Source organism: Carcharodon carcharias, chromosome 1 (assembly GCF_017639515.1).
Source record: "Carcharodon carcharias isolate sCarCar2 chromosome 1, sCarCar2.pri, whole genome shotgun sequence".
Classification (NCBI taxonomy): Eukaryota; Metazoa; Chordata; class Chondrichthyes; order Lamniformes; family Lamnidae; genus Carcharodon; species Carcharodon carcharias.
Genome location: NC_054467.1, coordinates 73577218 through 73589720, shown reverse-complemented (window position 1 = coordinate 73589720; position 12503 = coordinate 73577218). Strand labels below are relative to the sequence as shown.

General features: G+C 41.6%; 1 protein-coding gene across 3 annotated transcripts in view; it reads left to right on the top strand.

The window, feature by feature from the left end:
* The window catches only part of LOC121278687 (protein transport protein Sec24B-like), a 111550-nt gene that overhangs the window by 85889 nt on the left and 13158 nt on the right, over nucleotides 1–12503 (top strand). For all 3 annotated transcript variants that reach the window (XM_041189050.1, XM_041189034.1, XM_041189043.1), the window contains 4 exons: nucleotides 702–812; nucleotides 3081–3256; nucleotides 6229–6366; nucleotides 11923–12027. In XM_041189050.1, coding sequence (XP_041044984.1) covers nucleotides 702–812; nucleotides 3081–3256; nucleotides 6229–6366; nucleotides 11923–12027 — 530 coding nt within the window. The remainder of the gene's footprint in view (nucleotides 1–701; nucleotides 813–3080; nucleotides 3257–6228; nucleotides 6367–11922; nucleotides 12028–12503) is intronic.

The window sequence follows — 12503 nt, the reverse complement described above, 5'->3', positions numbered from 1 at the left end:
AATGTAAATGTAAACAAAAACATGTTTGTCCAGCTAGCCCTATTAAACACTGCAACTCACAATGAACTTCAAGCAAATTGTTACCAAATGATACACGAAGGAAAAAAACAGGCATGAGATCTAAACTGAAATCCTGGCTTTCAGTTTCCCTTTTTGCAAGTAGTGGAGTCAGCCAAGTGTGCAATGAAGCTTTTAAGGCCAAATCAATTGGAGACCTGAAAAAGGAACAGACAATACTGAAAATAATAGCTACGAAGAGAAAGGACTGACTAACATTTTGTGTGAAGCCGATCATTTTAACAAAATGAGAGATCTTGGATGTAAAGTATCCACTGTCATTGGATTCTTCAGAGTTCCCTGCAGCTGGTTAACACAATTTCAGTTTTTAACTTGTTTTAACACCTAATTGTTTGAACTGTGTATAGCAATGCCTTTGATTTATAAAGGAAATTTTTTTCCCCGATCTAAAAGTCCGCCTTTAGTAATTCATAATCAGATACAGATTCTGTATACTTCATTCTGTTGCAAAGTGTAGGATCCCTAGTGTTTGGTATCACATTATCAATAAATCCAAGATACATGGATACAGATCAGACTTCTGACTTCTGTTTCCTAAACTATATGTTGTCTTTATTTTATGAAACATCATTGCAAAAAGTGAATTTTCAAAACTAGCGACCTTAATTTTTGTTTTCTTTCAGGTGAACGTCGGATTCGTGTGCATACTTTGTGTTTACCTGTTGTGACCTCTGTAGCTGATGTTTATGCAGGAGCAGATGTGCAGGCTATTACTTGCCTCCTAGCTACTATGGGTAAGTGCCTGTTCTAATGTAATAATACAATGTGATAGGGAAAATCCAGGCAATGAATGAAGAGACCAGAACATAAGATTCCAGGTCTTTTCTTTACAAGTGTAAACATGGTTGCTGGTGCTTTGGAGCACCTTTTTGACCATGGGGCTTTATCCTGTTAATCATTGACAAGCTGAGTTTATCAATATTGCATTTGTTAACCATGAGTGGAGGACATGCTGTGTTGGCAATTCTGTATGGAAGGGTGGATTTCTTTCAAAGAATAAGATCATACCACAAGTTTGGAAGTTTCGCATTCTTCCACATTCGTTCACTCCAAATGGGAGGATCCTATAAAAGTAGACGTTGATGGTGAGGTTCTGATGATCTCCATCTACGGGTCAGACTGGGCTCTAGCAGTGCCAAAGTGCTTGTTCACTTAATTATTCAGGAAACTGCAGACCATTGGGCTGCTATCCTGTTGTCTCAGCAAAAATCTGAAACTTTCTCCATGGTGCCATACTCCTTATAACCTCATTTGTCACAGACTTGACTGCCTTCAAATATAAGAGCTGTACACAAAGTTGGACCTTATTTCTGTTGAGAGCATCTCCTGCCCGACATGTGCAATTCATTCAACAATAGCATTAAATGTTCATGCTGTCAGCTGGGGACTGAGTTCTATCCTACTTGTTCATATAACCTGTCATATTGGTGACAGTCCATTTTTGACAGCTATGTTGAAGTCCACCCTTTACAATGGGGCCAGCAACACTGCTCGAAACACTGTTGATGTGCTAAGCATCGTAAGAGGGTTCCCCATATTCACTAGATTCAAGCTTCTTCCAGGTAGAATTCGCTGCCTATTTCTACCTATTGAACATGGCCTCAGCTCATTTGCTGCTGAAATCCTCATCCGTGCCTTCGCTGCCTCTAGACTTGAATGCCCTTCTGGCCGATCTTCACCCTCTGTAAATTGAGGTCATCCAAAACTCCAGTGCCTATGTCTTAACTCACAAGTTCCATTGCCCAGTCACCCTCCCTGACCTATTTTGGCTTCCAGTCAAGCAACACCTTGATTTTAAAATTCTCATCTTTATTTTTAATTTCCTTCTTGACTTTGCCTGTTCCTCTCTGATTGATTGGGAATTTTGGTTGTGCAGTGCTGTAATTTGCTAATTTGCTGCCACTTGGGAAGGCGCTTATAGTGGCGAATTTCAGAGTCCACACTCACAGAAAGGTGCCACCAGGGATGGACCCTTAATAAAACTGCAGAGTGCCGAATTCAGACAGAATGATAGCATTTTACCTTGATAATGTAGGCTTAAAGTTGATGTTACATCCTGTAGAAAACCTGAATGGCTAAATGCATTATCGAGCCACATGTTGATGACACCAACAAGAGTATGCATTTATATAGCATTTTTAGCATTGTAAAACATCCCAAGGTGTTTCACAGGAACCTTATTAACAAAATTTGACAGCAAACCACATTAGATATTAGGACAGATGACCAAAAGAGGTAGGCTTTAAGTAATGTCTTAATGGAGGAGAAAAAGGTAGAGAGAAATGAAGAGGTTTAGGGAGGTAATTCCAGAGCTTAGGGCCTAGCTATCTGAAGCGTAGTCACCAATGGTTGAGTGAAAAAAATCAGGGAAGTTTAAGAAGCTAGAATTAGAGAAGTGCAAACACCTCGGAAGATTGTGGGGCTGGAGGGGATCACAGAGATAGGATGGGCAACGCCATGAAGGGATTTGAAAACAAGGATTAGAATTTTAAAATCAAGACTTTGCTTGAGCAGGAGCCAGTGCAGATCATTGAGTACAGGGCAATGGGTGAACGAGACTTGGTGCAAGTTAGAACATGGGCAGCAGAGTTTTGGATGAGCTCAAGTTTACCGAGGTTCCATGGCTGCCCAAAGAGGCCAAGTCTTGAGGTAACAAAGACATTAATGAGCCTTTCAGCAACAAATGAGCTGAGGCAAGTGTAAACTTTCACTTTATTAATGTAAATTTTCTACAAAGTGTTCTAAAGGCGAGAAGAATTGCAGTTAATTTCTGCGGAACATATTTCAACCTTTTTATTTTTAAAATCCGTGCCTGTTGTATAATGTGATCAATTATTTGACAATGCTGTGATTTTTTTTTTAGGTCCCATGTACTTTTCAAAGTGGCATCACTTATATTCATTCCCCTTTTAAGCATCTGAAGATATTGGATGCCACTGGCAATCGTGTGGATTCAATCATTTTTTTGTGTCTTAATCTGTAAATTGTTGTTTGTTCCTCAGCTGTTGATCGATCTGTTTCCTCAAGTCTGTCTGATGCCAGAGATGCCTTGGTGAATGCTGTGGTGGATTCCTTATCTGCGTATCGCTCCACTGTTTCTAACCTCCAGCGGTCTGTATTAGTGGCTCCAAACTCCCTCAGGCTGTTCGCTGTTTATATTCTGGCTCTCCTGAAACAGGTATATTTAAAAAGTAATGACCGTCACTCCTTTCATAATGACTGATGTATTTATAAAGCAGGGGCATATTCAGAATATGCTTGGATGGCCAAAACCATTTTTCCATCTAACAGGAGGATTGTCATGGTTAAGGTTAGAAACCATTATAGTGCATAATGGCTCTAATAACAACAGTAAGTTTAAAAAAGCATAATTTGGTTGTTTATTCAAAATGGTTACAGGGCGGCAAGCCACTAATGATGGCTTTAAATATTGTATGAAGTGTTCAGGAGCATTTATCAATTCTAATGGCTATAACTGTTTCCTTGGATGCCGTTTTATAAAATTCATTCATGGGATATGGGCATCATTGGCTAGGCCAGCATTTATTGCCCATCCCTAATTGCTCTTGAGAAGGTGGTGGAGAAGGAGAAGCAACCTTCTTGAACCGCTGCAATCCATGTGGTGTAGGTACACCCACAGTGCTGTTGGGGAGAGAGTTCCAGGATTTTGACCCAGCGACAGTGAAGGAACAGTGATATATTTCCAAGTCAGGATGATGAGTGGCTTGGAGGGAAATTTCTTTGTGGTGGCATTCCCATGTGTCTACTGTCCTTGTCCCCACTTCTAACATTATGATGGAAGAAAGGCCATTGATGAAGCAGCTGAAGATGGTCGGGCCTCAGACACTACCCTGAGATGCTCCTGCAGTGAAGTCCTGGAACTGAGAAGATTGACCTCCAACAACCACAACCATTTTTCTTTGTGCTAGGTATGGCTCCAACGAGCAGAGAGTTTTCCCCCTGATTCCCATTGACTCCAGTTTCGCTAGTGTGAGGAACCTGTTTTTTGGATAATTTGAAGGACATTGAATTTTGGACATTCTTCCTCCTGAGTTAGTTTTAAAAGTTTACAATATTAATTTGAGGCTGTGAATATGCAATTCTTCAAAAAACCATGGGTCAAGATAGGTGTCTGGCAGGGAACACCTGGAGGGAAGAGATATGTTGTATATCTAAGTTAGCAAAGAACTGTTGTGGTCAGGCTAAAGACTCTTGCTAATTGGTTAAAAATACCTGGCCTAAGAGAAGTATCCTTTAAGCATCTTTGACTCTAAGACTCTGTCAGAGTGAATATGAGGATACCTTAGAAGCAGGTTGCAAGAAAAAGGTTATCTCTTGCCTTCTCCCTGCTCTATCTTTGTGTTAAACTTTCCTCAGATATGTCTCTTCAGGGTAACTCCATTTTTTTTGGAGAATTCGCAAAGTTGAGATAAGTAAGAGTCAACAAGGACAGTTTTACCAAAAAATCTATCTGAAAGAACTTCCAGAATTCTGGTAGATCAACAGAGTTGAGATCTTTTTGAATTTTATCCTTTATAAAAGAAATGTTCCGATAACTCCAACCTATGTAGGGACTGTTTGTTTTGTCCTGTTTTATGTGTATGGGGTGTTGAATTTTTTTTAAAAAGGCAAGAATTGTTATATTTCTAAACTACAATGTTAACCAGTTTAATAACTTGCTTTTAAAAAGTAGTTTGTTCTATAATAAATCATTTTTTTTCTTTTCACTGAAAGAAGCCTGGTTAGACCCTTTTTATGCCAGGATTAACAGTATCAAAGGGTAACAACTAGCCAGTTTTGTGGGTGAATTAAACATTTAAACTATTGTTATGACCTGTGGAGAACTGCAGCTAAAATTAACTGTGCACCATACTTGGTCAAATGCTGCCTTGATGTCAAGGGCAGACACACTTATCTCACCTCTGGAGCTCAGCTCTTTTGCTCAGGTTTCAACCAAGGCTGTAATGAGGTCAGGAGCTGAGTGGCCCTGGCAGAACCCAAACTGAGCATCAATGACCAGGTTATTGCTAAGCAAGTGTCACTTGATAGCACTGTTGATGACCTCTTCCATCACTTTACTGATGATCGAGAGTAGACTGATGGGACAGTACTTGGTAGATGCCAGGGTTGTAGCTGTATTGGAACAGCTTGGCGAAGTGCACGGCAAGTTTTGGAGCACAAGTCTTCAGTACTATTGCTGGAATATTGTCAGGGCTCATAGCCTTTCCAGTATCCAGTGCCTTCAGCCGTTTCTTGATATTACATGGAGTGAATTGAATTGGCTGAAGTCTGGCACCTGTGATGCTGTGGACTTCTGGAGGAGGCTGAGATGGATCGTCCACTTTGCACTCCTGGCTGAAGATTGTTGCACATACTTCAACCTTGTCTTTTGCACTGATATGCTGGGCTCCCCATCATTGAGGATGGAGATATTTGTGGAACCTTTTCCTCCAGTGAGTTGCTTAATTGTCCTCCACCATTCATGACTGGATGTGGCTGAACTGCAGAGCTCAGATCTGATCCATTGGTTGTGGAGTCGCTTAGCACTTGCTGCTTCTGCTGTTTGGCATGCAAGTAGTCCTGTGTTGTACCTTCACCAGGTTGACACCTCATTTTTAGGTATGCCTGGTGCTGCTTCTGGTATGACCTCCTGTACTCTTCATTGAACCAGGCTTGGTGGTAATGGTAGAGTGGGGGATATGCTGGGCCATGAGGTTACATTGTATTTGAGCACAGTTCTGCTGCTGCTGATGGCCCACAGTGCTTCATGGTTGCCCAGTCCTGAGTTGCTTGATCTGTTCGAAATCTACTCCGTTTAGCACGGTGGTATTGCCATAAAACACACTGGAGGGTATCCTCAGTGTTACATCATGGCCCCGGTATTCCCTTTAACAAGAAACTTTAAAATAAGGTCTCCTTAAGGATCTGCCCCCTTGTGCTACTACTCTATTCAAGAATACTATGAGCAACAGCTCCCATTTTGTGTGCCATGTTGTGTATCAAGCTGTATCAGTACTGGTATATGTACTGGCCAATAATAAAGAACCTGTGAACTGTTTGCACCATGTCTAAATTTTTCTGGGTCAGCATTTTTGGTCATTATTAATTTGTACAGCACAATTAATATCTTGTTTAATCCTTGCTTTACAGCAAGCATTCAGAACTGGCACCAGCACTCGATTGGATGAACGGGTGTTTGCCATGTGTGAGATGAAGACGCAGCCGTTAGTTCATCTGATGCTTACGATTCATCCCAACCTGTACAGAATAGACAATTTGTCTGATGAGGTTAGCAATAAAGCATTACAAAATATTTTCACCTGAAATTTAATTGTAGTTTTAAGGAAATTCAAAAAAACTAAGATATTTGGATTACAAAAGGAAAACGAAAAGTTGCAGGCCTGAAAAGTTAGCTCTGTTTCTTTTTCCACAAATGCCACCAGACTTGCTGAGTAATTCCAGCATTTTCGGTTTCTATTACGTATTATATATGTTATAAGACTTTCGGAGACCTTGGTTGGAATGTTACCAGTCCTTTGCCAATGGGCTGGGAGATAGAAAGGCTGGCAAAATGGCACAGGAAGGAGTCAGGGATGGGGGTTTTTGGATGTCTTCCCATGGCCATGCCATTTAGCTGATGACAGGAAAGGTAGAAGATTGGCCAGGAGCCCAATTAAGCCACTTAAGTGGCCAATTAAGAGCCATTTCCTGCCTCATGCCCAGTGTCCTCAGGGGTAGGTCTCTTTTCTGGGCACTCCATGGTCCTTAAAGGGCCATCCCAGTAGCATTGCCACCCCCCCCCCCCCCACCCCACCCCACGGTAACAGCACCACTGACACTTAACAAATTCCCCGATTGCCAAGCTAGGCCTGCCAACCCCTCTTCAGGGGCACCCAACCGTTGAGGCACCTTCTCCCTACAGCTGCAGCCTCGGCAATGGCTACCATTTGCAGTGGCACTGTTGAGCACTGGCCCTCTTGGCCAGCAGCTTTTGGGAAATGGGCTGCCATCCTCAATTTGATGGCGGCCCCTGCAGTGGCCACTTAATTGGCCATCCACTGCTATATACCCCTCCCACTGCTGGTCTCGCCTCCCACTTTCAGCTTTGGAGGCGGGACTTCTGCCTGCTGTATAAAATTCAGCCACTGTTATTGGTGCCAGGTGATGAACCATTTGATAAAAGGAATATATTTTCTAAATTACCCTCTTGCCTCAGAGGTGAAACGGCTACCTAATTTCTTCACAGTGCTTTCCAGCCATGGGCTAAAAAATCCATTGACCTTCGGGTGAAATATAATTTAACAGATACTTCCATATTTTACCTAATTAGTAGAACATGGTCCTTTCATTAACATGGATTCAAACAAAAGCCAGACTGATGAGGTAAAATTCTACACTTAAGTTGTAAATAAGAGTCTCAAACTAAGGACAAAAGCATTTTTTCACACAGTCAAGCTAATTCCTAGGAAGTACCAATTAAAAGTGTTCTTTCTCAGTACGGGTAGTTAGCGTGAGAAGCAGGAGTGTCCTAATAATAAGGTACCTATTAAGAAAATGTATCCCTCATCTTGTGTCTGAAAGGGAAGTATTACACTTGTGTTTAAAAGCACTGAGTAAAGAGGACAATAAGCACCCAGATTCCCTTTGTGGCCCCGAGTGTTTTGAATACTTTTATAAACGTGGAGTTCTTATTTAAGTAGCAAGTGTTCTTATAATTATGATCGTGCAGAGGACTGACTAATGGCTATATCTCTCTGATATTGTAGACAGCCATTTCTGTTACAGGGCTACCTGTCTCCGTCTAAGTTTTTGCAGTATTTTTTTGAGTCCAGAATGTGAGAGCTGAATTTTCTTTCCCCACCAAACAGATAAATATTGATTAATATGGTTTTCTTCAGCATTCACACTGTTCTACTTTATGCTAATAAAATTTGGTGTGGGGGAATTTAATACCTTCAAACCGTTCTTAAATGTTGTAACTGTCTGGTCTGTTTTAAAGACATCCATCTAAAGAAGCATTTTACTTAAACATTGAGTCAGCAAGGAACCAATAAATTTGACAAATCTTGGCATCCACCAAAGGACCCAACTAGGCACTCATCGTTGCCTCCTTACAAACAGTAATCCCAACTGCTCCATCCTACTCTCTCATTGGCCTTCCTTCCCCTCCCCCCCACCAACTCATGAGCCCACAGGGGACTAATCTTGACCAGTCGCCTCCTTATTCAACTCACCCTTCCTAATACTGACCCTTTGGACATGATAACCATCACAGATCAGCTATCCCATTCCTCTCCACATTTCCCTCCAGAATTTCCATTCACTTGTGAAAAAGGCCATTGCCATCCAGTTTATTGAGAGTGATTGCATAAATATCATGACCTTGGTGCAAACCTGACTGAGGTATGATGGCACCTTTTCTTTTTTTAAATGAAACCTCCCTGCCTGGCGATACCTTCTACTACATGCCCTGGTCCAACTATTATGGTGGTGGTTTGGTTGTTATCACCAAGTCACACCTTAGTCTGTCCCCCTACTCCTCTAGCACTTTCTCTTCCTTTGAGCATCTCACATCTCTAACCTCTCATTTAAAAATCTTATTCTCTACTGCCTACCTAAGTGCCTGAAAAATATTCTCATTTGAATATCTTTGCCACTTTCCTCCCTCAGCCTCTGCACTGAGAAATCTTTCATCCTCTGTGATTTAAAACTCCATCTCAACTCATCATACTCTCTGTCTCCTCTCAGTTCACTGTCCTTATACCCCATCTTAATATACCCTTCCAAATAAACTTCCCAATCCATAGTCATGGTCACCCTCTTGACCTTGCCACCCCTCATGGCCTTGCTATTACCATTGTGTCAGTCACAGATAAGGCAAGCTCTCATCACTTGCTTGTGCTGCTCTCCACCACATCCTCTTCTACCTACCATCTTTCAACCCTACTTCCTCTTGTTACTGTACCTGAGAGGGAGGGAAACTCTCCCGGTTCATTTACAACTGTACTTCCAAATCCTCGCTCTCTGCCCTCCATTCATCACAACATTTCTGCAGCTACCAATCTGCTTAACTACACCCTCACTTTCACCTTTGATGCCATGGTTCCCATTAAAACCATTACACTCCCAGCCTGACCATTCCCCTGGTAATACCCTCTTTTCTGTTCCTTTAAGCGCAAGAGACACAAAGTTGAAGGGATATGGCAGGCCATTGTTTAAGCCAATCACTGCCAGACTTGTTCGTACCACATAAAGCACAATTGAATCCTGCTATTCTCTACTAAAACTGGTCACTATTCCAGGATTATCCTGAAATGCAAAGAAAACCCCTGGCTTCTTGTCTCTACTGCAAACCATCTTCTTAAACCCCTCTCCTCTGCATCCTTTTGCAACACAAACAATAGTGCAATGAGCTCATGGACTTCTTTGGCACTAAAATTGAGATCATCCCATCTGCTGCTTCCCTCCCTTCTCCTTGTCCGTTTGACCAAAATTCCTCTAAAAGTTCCCCTTTCCCTTGTCCCGAATGTAATTTTTTCTCAAGTTTCCCTTCTGTCTCCCATCATGCCCTCTCCAAGCTCATCTTGTCCATGAGACCCTTGTCCTGCCCCCTGAGTCCTACTCGCATTAAACTGCTGACCATCTGACTTCCCTTCCTGGTTAGCTGATATTGTTAACAGTGACTTCTCCTTCAAATTTGCTGTCATCACCCCTCCCTCTCTCTCCACCTGCCTTCCTTGCAAATCACTATTCCATCTCCAGCCTCCTCCAAAATCCTTGACTATACTGCCTCCTTCCGAATCTGTGCCTGTCTTTTCCGAAATGCCACCAGGTTTCTGCTCCTGCCGCAGTGCCGAAACCACTCTCATCAAAGTCACAAATGGCACCCTATGTGACTGTGACAAAGGTAAACTCTCCCTTCTCACCCTTTTCAATCTGTTCTAATCTTTTGACAGGGTTAAACATTCCATCCTCCTCTAACACCTCTGTTATCCAGCTGGGTGTGACTGCACTTAACCTGGTTCTATTCTTATCTATCCAGCCCTAATCAGAGTATCACCTGCAATAGCTTCTCTTCCCACTCCTGCAGCATTACCTCTGTTCCCGAAGGATCTATCCTTGTCTCCCTCTTATTTTTCATCTGCGTGCTGCCCCTCGGTGACTTCATTTGAAAACACAATGTCTGTTTCAGCGCATAAGTTAATGACATCCAGCTGCACTCCTCCACCGACTCTTTCCACTCCTCCACTGTCTCTCAATTGTCAGATTGCTTAACTGTCACCCAGCACAGAAATGTCCTCCATTCACAAATATTTGGAAGACTGAAGCTATTCACACAAATTCCATTCCCTAGTCACTGACCCCCACCCACCCCCCCATTGCCTTAGGACACCTGCCACAAATTCCATTCCCTAGTCAACTCCTCCCCCGGCAACTGCCTGAGACTGAATTAGATTGTTTGCAATATTGATGTCATATTTGACCCAAAGATAAGCTTTTGACCACATCTCTGCACCATCACTAAGAACATCTCTTTCCACCTTCCAAACATTGCTCAAACCACCCCTGTCTTAGCTCATCTGCTTCTGAAACCCTCATTATGCCTTTTTGACTTCTATACTTGACTATTGAAACACATTCCTGGCAAGCCTCCCATGTTCTACTCTCTGTAAGCTTGAGGTCATCCAACATTCTGTTGCTTCTGTCTTAACTTGCACTAAGTCCTGTTTACTCTTCACCCTCATGCTCCCTACGTTGGTGCTAGTTAAACAACATCTTAATTTTAAATTTTCTATTTTTTAAATGTCTCCATGACCTCCCCATTCCCTACCTCTGTAACTACCTCCAGCCTACAAATCTAACCTAACTATCCAAGATATCTACACTACTCCAATTCTGGCTCCTTGAGTATCTGAGATTTCAGTCACTACCCCATTAGCAACATTGCTTTCAGCTGCCAAAGCTCTGAAGTTCCCTCCCTAAACCTTTCTACCTCTCTTTCCTCCTTAAGATGCTCCTTAAAACCTCCCTCTTTGACCAAACTTTTAATGATCTATGCTAATATCTCCTTATGCGGCTTGGTGCCAGATTTTGTTTGATAACATCTGTGAAGCACCTTTGGACATTTTACCATGTTAAAGGCGTTATACAAACACAAGTTGTTGTTCTATATCTCCCACTTGAATCTTCCTTTTAAAAAAATTAATGAAATAAATTGTTCCTTTTTTCTATTTAAGTTATGCATGAGGTTATTCATAATTTTGAGGTGGTAATAATATTTGCCATTCTGCATCAAACTTAAGCTTACTTCACAAATATAGCTTCATTCCTGCCAGGCCTGCATGTCTTTACACAGTTATGTCTCTGTTTGATATCACGGCAAATTTATTCTATGCCTCCAAATTTTTTAATAAAATTGATGCATTTGTACAAAATTTGATATGTTGTGAAGGTGTTTAATTTTTTCATTTCAACCTTGAAAGATGTTTAGGCATTGCTGGCAGGGCACATTTTATTTTCCAATCGGTGCCCTGTGTCTAAAAGAGGAATAGCACTTACCCAGGATTTGACTATTATAAAGAATAATTTTTGAGAGACACAATGGGAACCATGTAATTTAAATGTCCTATTTGCCGCACTTTCGAAGTTTGCAGATTTATACCAGAACCATGGTGCATTTGAAAGCCTGAACATGCTTCTGCGTATGGATTCAATTATCTAGCCTTGGAGCTCAGTGGCTCAGATTTGATGGAAATTACAAGGACTGTAACTTGTTTTACCCTTGTTTAATTGTTTTTCTCCCAAATAATAGATTTTTTTTAATTCTTTCTGTGTTTCTGGTAGGGTTCCATCACTGTTGGTGACAAAACTGTTCCTCAGCCACCTATTCTGCAACTTTCTGCAGAAAAGCTGTCAAAGGAAGGTGCTTTCTTGATGGATTGTGGCTCTGTAAGTAGTTTTTATTAAAAATGGTAAACCCAAGTATGTTTCTTGTGCAGTTTGCAGTATTTTCTGGTGAAATGTTACTAAAGAATTCTGTACTTGGTATTCTAAGGGCATTTGCATGTGAAACAAGCAGAGTCTTGCTCTTTATACAAATTTTTAGAAATTGGCCAAATATGTAGCTAAGTCAACGTTCAAAGCTGAATTATTTTGCCATGGGAAATCGAACGACCTGTACAGGTTGTTCCTATCCATCATTGGGTGTTAGATACATTTCCTTTTTTTTCTCTGGCTGTGTGGTTACGTTCATCACTGAAGGGAGTGAGAGCACTTCTTTGCCTATTTTTTCCGCATTTGCTCATTGGATGTGCCAGCATTTATTGCCCAACCCTAATTGCTCTCGAAAGATAATGGTGAGCCGTCAACTTGAACCGCTGCAGTCCATGTGGTGTAGATACACCCATAGTGCTGTTAGGGACGGA